We start from the raw sequence: 12,550 nt of genomic DNA, 5'->3' as shown, positions 1-12,550 counted from the left end.
GCCTGACTTTTTTTCACCATGAGGTTGACGTTTTTGGTTTCAAGTAAAATGTATCGTTAACATTGGATGGATTGCCAACAGATTTGGTGCAGAAGTTAATGACCCCCTTTGAATAACTTTGATAATCCCTTAACTTTTCATTGAGTGCCATCAGTAGTTCAAACTTTTTCCATTTGCATTAGTGCTAGTTAGCAAACGTTAGCATGTCAACATAGTAAACTAAGATGGTAAACACTATAAACATCAGCATGTTGGCATGGTCCATGTTACATGTTAGTATGCTGCTGTTAGCATTTAGCTCAAATACTAACTAATATACACTAAAATTGTTTAAATTACATACATGTCCTCATACAGTGTGACTTCAGCATGACTCATGATGGTGTGATGTGTGTGTTACGGTAAACAGAGCGATGAGCAGGACACACCGCTGCAGTAATGACAGCATCATTAAACGAGGCCTAATCAGTTACCATGGAATCTTACTCACAGCCAGAAAAAACCTTGAGAGGCTTATTCTGAGCCTAATCAGTTGCAGCCACTGCAGGAAAACCATGATGAGCCATAGAGGATGACGTCATGCGATGAGTAGTTTGAAAAGAAGCTTGTTCTTCTTCACAGACACAATAAACTTAGGCATCATCATCACCAGAACTTCTGCTGAATCACACATGTGTGTGTTTGCTTTTTATCTGCTCTAACCCTTTCCCACTTTCCTCCACCACCTCATTTGCCTTACCTCTTTGTTACTTTATGTGCTTTGTTATCTTTATCATAGAGAAAATGTATTAACAAGCCAGTGTGTTGGCATGTGAGTCTGAATAATATTACCTAAATATTTAAAGCATGGCGGATTTAGCTAAACAGGAGGTGGGTGGCTCACTGGATAAGTTAGAATTAGGGAGAGAGGATCCAAAAAAGTAAAACATGACCTGGATTTCCTTTATGCTCTTTCAAATCACCATGTGGGGAGTCACTATTGTGCCGTCTCAAGTAGCTTTGTCTGCTCTGCGGATTTTCTAATGAGGGGCTTTTGGAGGAGGATGACAGAGCGTTCTGCCTGTTCTGTCGGGGAGGAGGGGCGTTTAAAGGAAATGAGCAACGCACTGTCCATGGATACGACTAATACTAGATCCCCCCTACTCAGATGCCCTGCTGGCAGCTTGGCAGCAACATGAGGACTGAGAAGGGTGGCATTAGTCTGAAACTCTCATTATGTCAGATACCCTGAAAACCTCTAATCTTGGCACCAAAATGATAGGGGTAGAATTAAACCAAACTGGGCAAAAAGGCAGCAGAAGGGTAATTCAAAGTATTCAAATAAGCTTTGTCTATACTTAACACTGAACAACTTTATTTAGACAGCAAATATGCTTACATATGATTTATTTCTTTTAGAGAATATTTAATTCTAACATAAGGTAATAATACATTTTATTTTATATATACATGTTATATATGTCTGTGTTTGTTCCGTCTCTTCTGAATGCTACAACACAACACAAATGCTCAGTGTCTGCCTGGAGTAGAGATTTTTTTTTTACAGCAGTTGGAAATTTGTATTTTTTGTATGTATTTCTTAAAGTAAAAGATCTGAAAGAAGGGGTTGAAACACAAACTTAATTAACAGAAAATAGATTTAAAAATCGAACAGAACAGGCCTCACTCAAGGTAGAGGATGCTCATTAGTATGAATATATACATATAGATTAACCCTTTAGATGTAAAATAAACATTTCCTTCCCGTCTATACCTGAGTAGGAAGGAAGTAGGCATCCTAAAAAAGATCAAATAAAGTAAACTGGTTGTCCCTCTGGTCAATATGTTATTATCATGAGACAGCTGCATGACAGTTGGTCAATAAATCACTCAACCAAAAACGTGTGAAGAATAAGGTCAGACAGGCAAATCTTAGAGGAGGTGATGTTTTCTCTCTGTTCACGATGGCAAATGGCTCCTTCCATCTTAAAGCATATTACTGAGTTTGGTATGTTGGAAGTTTAATAATCTGTACTCACTGTGAGAAGAAAAGGTGTAATTGTCGACATCATTGATTGGATCAGTAATCACAGCACAGGCATAGTTGGCCTATACGAGGACTTCATATAGGATGCTGTATGTCACTCTATAGTTTTTCAGTTTTTCTAGATGCCTATAAAAGTTTTCATATGTACCAAGACAATATTTTCTCAGCACATAGAGGAGTGAATAATTCATCAGCTTAAATTCAAGTATGAAAACTTCCTGCAATTAAGTCCTGCAGTCATTTGGTTCGCCAGAAGATGGACATATTTCACAAGACATACTGTAAGTACTGAATAAGGAACCTTAGAAAAAGATAAGAACACATTGTAATCAAATCTAGTCTAATTTTATACCTGTCATTTCATTTTGGGGATTTATGAAGCTGGTTTTAAAATTCTGTATCTGTTCTTGGGAGATAGAACTGAACATATGTTTGTGCTTGGATGAAAGGGTTATTTCCCAAAAGGAGGTAAAAATATCTGTGAGGTCAGCCTACACACTGGCTGTGAGAGGAAGCCAAAACAGGATTAGCAAAAAAGATGCTAATAGGCAGTTTTCACTGTTAAAATGTCACAACAATTTTCAGCAAGCACAGGATTTTTCATGTCTTTTGTGATTAATATGTACTTTAAAATGCTGCTGCCGCTGCTGCTTCTTGCTCTTAAAATTTCATCTACAAATAATAATCATACAGTATAAGCAGTAATACAAAGAATAATGGTGTTGTTTTATGGACACCCAAACTGTCACAGGTCTGCCATCTGCTGGATCATTACTACGTTGCAACACTTTTTCCACCCTTCAGTTTGGTATGACTAAAGGGATAGTTGAGGTTTTATTTTTATTTTTACACAGTGTGGTAAACGCTCGCCTGCATCCACAGGGCCTAAAAACTGAGCTAATGTCTTTACAATAGTACCACTACCAGTGATTCACTCATACCAATTTATGTCAAAAAATCTGAACTGACCCTTTAATCCCACACTCAATTACTGCCTACATTGAGATTGAGATTGAGTGGAAATTAATCTTTGCATAATTATTTTGATTTCTTATACTTTGATATATAAATACAGTGTTTGGTTGCACAGCATCACTTCACGTCTACTTAAGGTGCACATATAGTGTCAATATCTGCAATAATTTACAGAGAAATGTTGTGGGTTACTTTGAGTCTGATACCAAGAGAAAAGAGCATAATTCAATTATTATGAGATGTTTTGTGTTCCTCAGAGCCAACACTTTAAACTCCTACTTGTGTTAAAGTGTGTTTTGGTATTGCTTGTTGGTGTGATTCTGCTAACTAAACCTCTTTCTTCGCTGCATTAAAATTCAAAATGATTATTTTATATAATTTATATGATTTAACATGAATTTCTTGCAAATCTGTATCGTTGAATGTCAACCTCTTGGACGCACTTCCTCGCCGACCCTCTAAAAATACGCCTTTCTACCTCCAAAAACAAAAACAAGTCTGACTTCCTACTGTGGCTTTCAAAATAAAAGCACAGGAGCACAACTTCTTTTCAGCAAACAATCACATGAAAATCTGCTCTGTTGAGTCTGTTTTCACAAAATGGTTTTCTAGTTCTCTAAAGAAGATCATGTATGTGACACACACACACACACACACACACACACACACACACACACACACACACACACACACACACACACACACACACACACACACAAACTCACACACACACACACACACACACACACACACACACACACACACACACACATACACACACACACACAAAACAAAAAACATAGCCAATAAATAAATATAACTTATCTTTGGGATTAGATTTGAATAACCTTTTATTTCAGACTTGCATCATGTTCTCATTGGAGGCTCATAGTAGTATCCATTCTCCTGTTCTCTCTTTTAGTTTCTTTTGGACCTGTGAAAGACAATATAGCAGTGTTTTTCAATCTTGCTCCTGGGTTCCTGGGTTACAGTTCATTCCACATTTCTTTTTTTATGCTCATTTTTTCCTCACTAGGAAATTATGATGAGCTGATTGTTTGAATCAAGTGTGTTGGAAGAGGGGAAACATGCAAGGCAGGGCTGCTCCAGGACCAGGATTAAAGAATAGCAACTAAAAACGTTTGCTGCAAAAAAAAAAGAAAGAAAAGAAAGTAAATCATACACTATTCATTTTCAAATACAACCACACGTCCTTGCATTAGGGTACTATAAATTTAAAAAATTTAAAAATGTATTTATATATCCTAACTATTCATGCATAAAATGCACCAAAAATGCAATAAAATTACATTTTCTAAATGAATTTATAATTGTTTCTGGGATCACGTTGAACTCATTTTATGGCATGGCTAACATAAGCACCATTAATTTGAAACGTACCGGAAACCTCCAGTTAAACTCTTCCAGCTGGACGCGCACGCACACACAAAAAGCAGCGAGCGCGTGCTATGGTGGGACTAGACGCGCGCGGACCCTCTGATTTGAGCTCATTTGCAGCAGCTGACTGACCTGCGGCGGTGTCGCCTTGTTAATGACAAGATGTCTGTGGACGAAGTGTTTGTGTTCCGGCCCTTCAAGCTCATCGCTCTGCTGTGCGTCTTCCTGGCGCTGTGTCTGGACGTGGTGGCTCTGCTGAGTCCAGCCTGGGTCACTGCGGACCATTTCTCCCTGTCCCTGTGGGAGTCCTGCTCCCAGTCTGAGGCACGGGACCCGACGGGGGAGGCTGAGTGGAGCTGCTTCTCCACCCTCACATCTGGTGAGAAAACATCTGTTGTGTTCAACTCTTTGTCCTCACCGTTAGGATGTGGTTATTGTGTTGGAGAAAGACTTTATGAAAATATTAAGTTCAAGTAAAAAAACAGTTAAATATGTTATTACACAATGCAGGATGATGCAGGACAAGTTAGATGTGTTTGAAAGTTGTAGTATTGCTAAAACTGTGGCAATAAAGCACTTTTATTGGACAAAAAAACCCTCAGACTTAATATTTTAACGCGTAATAAGTGTGCAGTAACTGTTATCAATGTCTTGTTTTTTGATTTGTCGCAAAGGTTGCACATCCATATTAGTTGTTTTTGTATATAAGCAGAGAGGCAGCTCTGACCACCATCATCTCCCAGTCATGGGTTTGTTTTAGTTGGCTTTTTTGGTCTCTGTCCAGCAGATCAGGCATTCAGGGTTTCTCATGCTGATAAAAGTCCCTCTTCATACCAGAACAGTGACGCGGCTTCACTACGACAAACATGATTGTGATGCCAACAAGATTTGACTCATGAGCAAGGAGGATGTGACTGAGTTTGAGTTTAATTGACTCATTGACATTTTGTTTTCAGGGTTGTGTTTTTTTTTGTTTGTTTTTTTTAACAACAAATCAATCAACAAAGTGATAGTGAATCATTTTTCTATATAAATGTTGATTCCATCATATGAGTGACCCTTTTTTAGATGAATAAAAAGTCAGTTTTTATGTGAACAAAGGGAAACTTGTATTAGAAACCTAAACATAATCACTTTTGGTGCATACAAAGTTAATCCACTCCAACCACCAGAAGGCTTTAAGTGAATATGTAGAGACACATCCAGCATCTTCCCCACCATCCACCTCACCAGGCCTGGACCCACCAGGTTGCCTTTTGTCCAGCAGAGAGGCCACATGACAGGAGTGTTTGTGCTCCCCACGACCCCACCAGGGGGGGAAATCCGCATTAAATGTACCAGATTTACCAGCATTTGGCTGCTGGCTTGTACAGTAGCTTTGGCTGACTTATTAGCTGGAGCTTCATCTCTTACATAGTAAGTATTACAATAGCAGTAAAACACAAACATTTAAGACAAACCATTGTGTTTGACAAAAGTATATTAACTTTGACTTTTAACTTTGACCTTTGATCGAATTTCACTACCAACACAGACACATACACACACACACACACACACACATACATACACACATTAACAGCCACAAAGAATTTAAAGGAAACTGCCTCGGTGTGAAAGACCGCTCTCTCATATTGTGGAATGTGTTGGGCTCAATGGGAGGCGGGTTTGTCGCTTTTGAGTGTCTGCAGACCTCATTAAAGCAACAGTGGAGGTGTGTGTGTGTGTGTGTGTGTGTGTGTGTGTGTGTGTGTGTGTGTGTGTGTGTGTGTGTGTGTGTGTGTGTGTGTGTGTGTGTGTGTGTGTGTGTGTGTGGAGGTTAAAGGGGCAGTTCACCAAAAGGCAAAGCAGATTTCCTATGCACATACTCCAATTCCAAGAGTGATGTAATCTGGTGGACACAATTTAATTTACAATCTCAGTGAGTAATACTCTCGAGAAGAAGATGCGCTGTTTTATAAATCTTTTGTAGAGATGATTTTAATTAGTCACAACCAAAATTATAACCACATAATGGATTAAAGATGGTAGAAGAAATATACTGTGGAGAATATGTCTTCTTGTGCTTGAGGCTGAATCAAATGGAGGTCAGATGTGTCATTGGGGAAATGTTTCCTTTTTACCATCCTGAAGACCAGTGAATCAGGAGCTCAGCGGAGAGAGACACACCCATTGACAATTGTTCGCTGAGCTTGTTAGCTTCATCTAATGCAAATTCTCCTTTTCAGTCAAGCCTTTAAGGTCAGGCTTTCTTCTGACACTGACACAAGGGACATCAAAGAGGGAATGAACAATGCAGGGAAAGAATGGAAGATTGAAATGCTTTAAAAACGTGTTGTGTAGGTCTTTCCAGGGATGAATCCTCTGACGCATAGGAAGTAGCAATTTTTACTTTTCCAGTAGTTTGTTTGGAGTAAACTGGACAAATTTGCAGTATAAAAAGTCACCGCGGAAAATGCTGGCAGCCAAGGAAACCCCCAACTTTATCGACCGAAACCTCGAAGGAGACATAACTGAACACACGTGATATTTTCTCTAAAAAAAACACCAAAGTAACAATTATACCAAAATAGAACAATAGAAATCTTGATGATTACTAACTTCATTTATAAGGAAAAATCTATAGGAATTAGAGCTTTCTTTTCCTTTGTTTCCACCTTGTCAAATATCAACATTTTCTGGTTTCTTTAGTCTTCTATGAGAATCAACTGAATATTTTTGGGTTGTGGAAAAAAGAAGAGAAAACAGTCAACAGATCAATCAATAAGGGACATAATTATTAGCTGGAGCCATAATAGAAATACAATAAACTATGAAGGAGAAACTCTAGTACTGTACTACGATTCATTACATGAGTTATTTTTAGTGTACTTTGTCTTTTTAAAATACTGTACATACAATTTCAATTGTCAGTTTTAAGATGAGTAAACATCCATGTATATACAACGGTTTGTAATCAGGTACATTCTGCATATTTACTAATCAGGATCTTGTTGTGTTCCGGATGGAGCCAGTCTGTTGTGTAGGTCAGAGTTCATTCTGCTTCACTCACTTCTCTCTGTGGGATTAGCTCTTGTTTTGTGTTTGTCAACACAGCGCTTCAATTCAGCCAGGCTGTCCTGTTAATTGAGCTTTTGTTGGGATGCTCCTCTCTAACCTGCGTGTGTCCCATCCTGCAGACTGGCAGATTGCCACCCTGGTGTTGCTCGGAGCCGGTGCCGTGGCAACCCTGGTGGCCTTCTTGGTGGCCCTCATTTCCCTATGCAAAGGGACACAGAGACGGCACTACCGTACCGTGGCTGTGTTCCTCTTCACTGCAGGTACGTCACCTCTTCTCAAGCAACAGTTCTGAAAGCGGCTGCACTTTTTCCACCCCATATGAATATTTATCCAATGTTCCAAAACACCACGCTCACGCACATTTGGTAACACAAAGGAAATACATATGTATTCACCACAACCACAACCATTTCCATGTAGACAAGGTTTTTTTTGTTTTGTTCCAGTGCTCACATTAAATAGAAGGGTGCAGAGGGAAAGAAGCAGCTGAATGAGGCTTGTTGGTTGAGCTCACTTTTTCTGTGGTGTGGAGTCTCTAGGGCTGCTCGCTCACGGGCCAAGAAAAAGCAGCCGCAGAATTTTCAGACTTACCAACAAAGTGAAGTCACCGGGGGGGGGAAAAAAACCCTGCCACAGATTCCTCAGCCAGCGCTGCCTTATAGTTGGACTGCACATCTCCTTGCTTTGTGAGAAGGTCCTTTGGGTGAAACCAAATTTTGACACTGGCGGGGGAGGATCTATCTATAAAACATATAATTAAAATGAAAGGTTTAGTTTTAGCAGCAATCAGAGCACATTGTTCCATTTGCTATACAGATAGTATAATAACGGACTCATAGCCTGTGCTTACTTTACTTTTAACAATGATGAAACACTAACCACTTACCACTACTTAACCCATGCCCAGTTAGTTTTGCCAGTTTCCAAAATAGGAATTATATAAGAAAGTCCTGTTATGCATCACAGATCCTCCTGCAGTTTTACATCATACATGCCTTTAGACTAGTTTGTCCGTCCCATATTTATGTTAAACTCATACGTTTCCATCATTTCAAACTCATATTGTGTGGAAAGACATGGTGAAAAGCCACATAAGTTTATTTTTAAATTTACCTAAGATCCAAGTTTTCTGTTGACACCAAATATTTAAGCACAAACTACATAGGTTGATGGGGAAATATATATAGAACGACAGCGAGATGAGCTGGATGAACAGATGTATAGATCTAGTTTTAAAGGGGGGAATGAACTTTAAGGTATTTTTGTCTTGTTCAGTCTATGAAAACATCAGCCATAAAAGACCACAGTGTGCAGTCAACTTAATGGCTGTGCTTTTGACTGCTAGCCATTGACTGAAAAACGTGGGAATGCAGTGTTATCCTTTCCTGTGTGTAATTGCTTTAAGAGCCTTGCGAGAATAAGGCCTCCATACAGGCACGCAGTCCTCAACTGAGCAGCAGCAGCAGCAGAGGGGTTGGACTCTGTTAAACGCCCCTTGGCAGGACTGTGGCTGTGTGGTATTTATTTTCTGTCCAGAAATATGACCTCAGCAGGCTGCGAGCTCAGTCTGGGCTCCATCAACACCGCCGCATTCTTGGGCTGCCATCGCTCCTCCTGCACATCCACTCCTCGGTCCTGTAGGAAGGAAAGGTGGAGCCAAAGTTACACAAAGTCCCCTTCCCCGAGAGTCACCTAGCATGCATGCAAAATGAACTAAAGTCAGTGGTTTGAGAATCCACCTTTGATGGCACACTCGCCCTGACGCAAACCCTTGTACCACCGGGAGTTCATGAGTGACTAAAAGGAAAGGGATTCACAGTTATTGAGTCATTTTCCTGATGTGATGTCAAGGCCAAAAGAATGGTGACAATTGTTAGAAATTGTTCCACATTTCACAACAATAAGGAACCATATGGGCTTTTGGGACTTTGGGATTGCGGAAATGCTTCGGAACAATGAGCGATGTTAAAGACAGCCCACTTCAAAAGAGTCCTTGTCACTGAGCAAGACACCACAGGGAGGTGTGTCATATAGAGACTGTTTCCTTAAAAAGCCTTTTTCTTCTTTTAATGGAAATATCAGAGTTTATACTAAAATATATCTGTCCTCTTGTTATTGCACTTCAGTTTTGGAAAAGAACGTTTTGGTCCTCACTTTAAAAATGCTGTTCAAACTTACATTATTACTATTATTTTTACATTGTGTTCAACAAAATGCATCAAGACTACACATATTTTACTACTTAAATACTACAGTATTTGTATTATTGATACAGTTTCTACAACCTCCATCACTGCTACATTTACCACCACCTTTACTACTAATCCTACAACAACTATTGCCACCATATTATGTTTTTTGACACTGTGCCGGTACAAGTTGCTCTATAACTGAAAATACTGTGGGTTCTACTTTTACCTGATCTTTTATTGCACTTTAATCCTCTTTGCATTTCTGCTCAGATTCTTAATATTTCCACAAATCAGTTTTACTCCCCAGTCTGTTCCTGCTTCTGTGAATAATCCTGCTATTTTTGCTTCTTCATAATGCTACTTAATCTTTTATATGTTAACTCTCCTTTTTACAAATGTCATCGTTCCTTTTTAAAATAATCCTCATTCGCATTTGTCTCATCATCCCTCGCCTGAACTAGGAGTATTTTGGTGCTTTCGTCACAAACCTTTAGTAAAATGAAAGCAGTATTCAAGTCAAAAACATTTGATGTTAATGCTTGTGTGAAAAGATACATTTTGAATGTGAACGTACTGCTGTGAAGGCAGAAATGGTACGGGGTATGAAAAGACGGCGAAGTATAAAAAAGGGAATAGGAAGTGTTTCAATGTCTGCGAAGAGAGCTTAAAGTCACTGAAAGTAACTAGAGATTAGTTATATAAAGTGATTATCTTCTTCATGTCAGGGTTTCTGCTGCTTCAGATGATCTCGTCATCAGTGAGCCCCTCTAAAGATTCTCCGTGACAGGGATAACAATGTAAACTTTGAGTGGGTAACAGGAACATGTCAAAATGGTCCAATGTAATTATACTTATCTAGGTTCCATAGTCTTTACTCTTGATTCATGTGATCCTTTAAAACAACTGCATATTAAGCATGAGCAGTGACGGTGCTGTGAGTACTTATAGCAATAGTGGAGCAATTGTAGTATTGGTAATATAGATAGTAGTAGTGGTATATTTATGATGTAGAGCTTCCACTAATGATTATTTTCATTATTGATTGAGCTGGCTATTATTTTCTCAATAAACTGACATGTGTTTGGTCTATAAAATGTCAAAGTGTGGAGTAAACCACCAGCCCAACACCCCAAATATATTAAATGTACTGTCACATAAAAAAAAGAAAAGCAGCATCTTTACAAAGAAGAAGCTGGAACTTGGGATTGTTTGTTTTTTGTTGTTGTTGTTTTTGTTGAAAAATGACTTTAAAAATGAATCAGTTAATAAAAAATATATTGCTAATTTCCTGTCAATTGACTAATTAATTACACAGCTGATAGTTTCTGCTCTAGTGTTAAGTCAAGAAATAAAAATTGAAACAGTGAGAGCTCTGCCTTTTAATGATTTTCAGTGCACAATATCTCATTTCTGATTCTCTTCTGGTTCTAGTGGTTCTTCAGGCCTGCGCTCTGATCCTCTACCCAATCAAATTCATTGATGGAACAGTTCTGCAGACATATCATGAGTTCAACTGGGGCTACGGGCTCGGCTGGGGAGCCACCATCTTCATGCTGGGCGGAGGGATCCTCTTCTGCCTGCGGACGGACATATACGAGGATGCAATGTACTGAGTCCCACTGCAACTGCCGCCGCTGGAAATACACACATAAACACACACACACACTGACAGATTCCCATACAGGAGGTGTGCTACATTTCTCCACTCTGCACACGGGCCAATGCGCATGTGAGCACAGACCGCATCTCTTTCTTCCTCTCGCTGTCTTGCCCTCTCTGTTATTTTTAGACAGGTTGTGAAGGCCTAATTTAGGCCGGGGCTGTATGAATAGGACCCCCTCACCCCCTCCTCCTTCCAGGCAGCCAGCGGGTCCCTCAGCCCTGCCGGTATCGGGGTGAGGTGGCAAAGCTGAAGCGCGGAGAGCTTTCTGGACAGGCACGAGCCGCTGATGCTGGACGTTTCCACTGTGGTTTGACCTGGATCTCTATTGTTAGAGAAACAGAACAGTGGATTCTCAGCAGAGACCTGAGTGTGCAGTGGCTGAATATTGAAAGGGATTGATTTACAGTACTCCCACAATTCCTTTTTTTTAATTATTATTTTTGTAGCATTTCACGAGCAAAAGCTTGTTTTTAATGTATTTATGGCATCATTTTCCACTTTATTAATATTGAAAACCTGAACTTCTCCCTCCATGTGTTCTAGCTGAAACATATCTAGTAACGCAAAGCCTTCTGGTATTAGAAGTGTAAATTAGTCAGCTTCGATATACGCTGGAGCTATCGAGTGTTGATAATTTGTTTGGAAACTCACAGCAGTTTGTCTCAAATGAAGAATGTAAATTTGTACAAAGTATTTCTACATGAAGGAAAATCCAGAATAAACAACTGTAGTTTTTGGGAATATTAGGAGTGTGAATTATTGTTGCAGATTTACTATGATGTCCCCAATGGTTCAAAAACTCTGACTGTTGACAGAAATGGTGCCCCCTTTTTGGACCAAACTGCAAAATGGGAACCACTTTTATTACACAGAGCACACATTCCTCAGAGACCCACCACCGTTTATTTTTATTAAGTGGTATTACCAGGTGCGAGCTTGCAGCTAAAATAGAAAACATTTGTTAACACCAACCACAAGACATGTTTTTCTATTTTATTGCTACTTCTTCATATGATTTATTATCTGGGGCATTTTTATAGTGTAAAGGATGAATGTGCTTGAAGGCATACAAAATATACAGCTGCTTTTAATATATATAGAACAAAATATTAAAAACCAAAGGGTTGGTTTTTTTTGCTTTTTGTTTGCAGATCAGTAGGTTTTAAAATGTTATTTATTTATTTTTATTTGTGCATGTTTTTTAGTAAAACAGAAGGCACTGCCACACTTAAGCAG

At 39.2% G+C, this 12,550-nt stretch overlaps 1 protein-coding gene across 1 annotated transcript; it reads left to right on the top strand.

Annotated features, from left to right (window-relative positions):
• The first annotated feature begins 4,486 nt into the window (after positions 1-4,486).
• LOC133994171 (transmembrane protein 47-like) lies at positions 4,487-12,055 on the top strand. The gene is made up of 3 exons (XM_062433388.1): positions 4,487-4,778; positions 7,579-7,719; positions 11,083-12,055. Exons 1-3 carry the CDS (start codon positions 4,562-4,564, stop codon positions 11,262-11,264), a joined length of 540 nt encoding a protein of 179 aa, XP_062289372.1. The 5' UTR covers positions 4,487-4,561; the 3' UTR covers positions 11,265-12,055.
• Positions 12,056-12,550: the final 495 nt, after the last annotated feature.

The sequence above is a fragment of the Scomber scombrus genome, chromosome 14 (genome assembly GCF_963691925.1).
Source record: "Scomber scombrus chromosome 14, fScoSco1.1, whole genome shotgun sequence".
NCBI lineage: Eukaryota > Metazoa > Chordata > Actinopteri > Scombriformes > Scombridae > Scomber > Scomber scombrus.
Note: the sequence above shows the minus strand (reverse complement) of the source record. Positions and strands in the feature narration are given on the sequence as shown.

Excerpts from the sequence above, each read along its gene's own strand:
- LOC133994171 (XM_062433388.1), top strand. The coding sequence starts at position 4,562 with ATGTCTGTGGACGAAGTGTTTGTGTTCCGGCCCTTCAAGCTCATCGCT. Across the intron at positions 4,779-7,578 it reads CTTCTCCACCCTCACATCTG|ACTGGCAGATTGCCACCCTG; the intron begins GTGAGAAAACAT and ends CCCATCCTGCAG. Across the intron at positions 7,720-11,082 it reads TGTGTTCCTCTTCACTGCAG|TGGTTCTTCAGGCCTGCGCT; the intron begins GTACGTCACCTC and ends TTCTGGTTCTAG.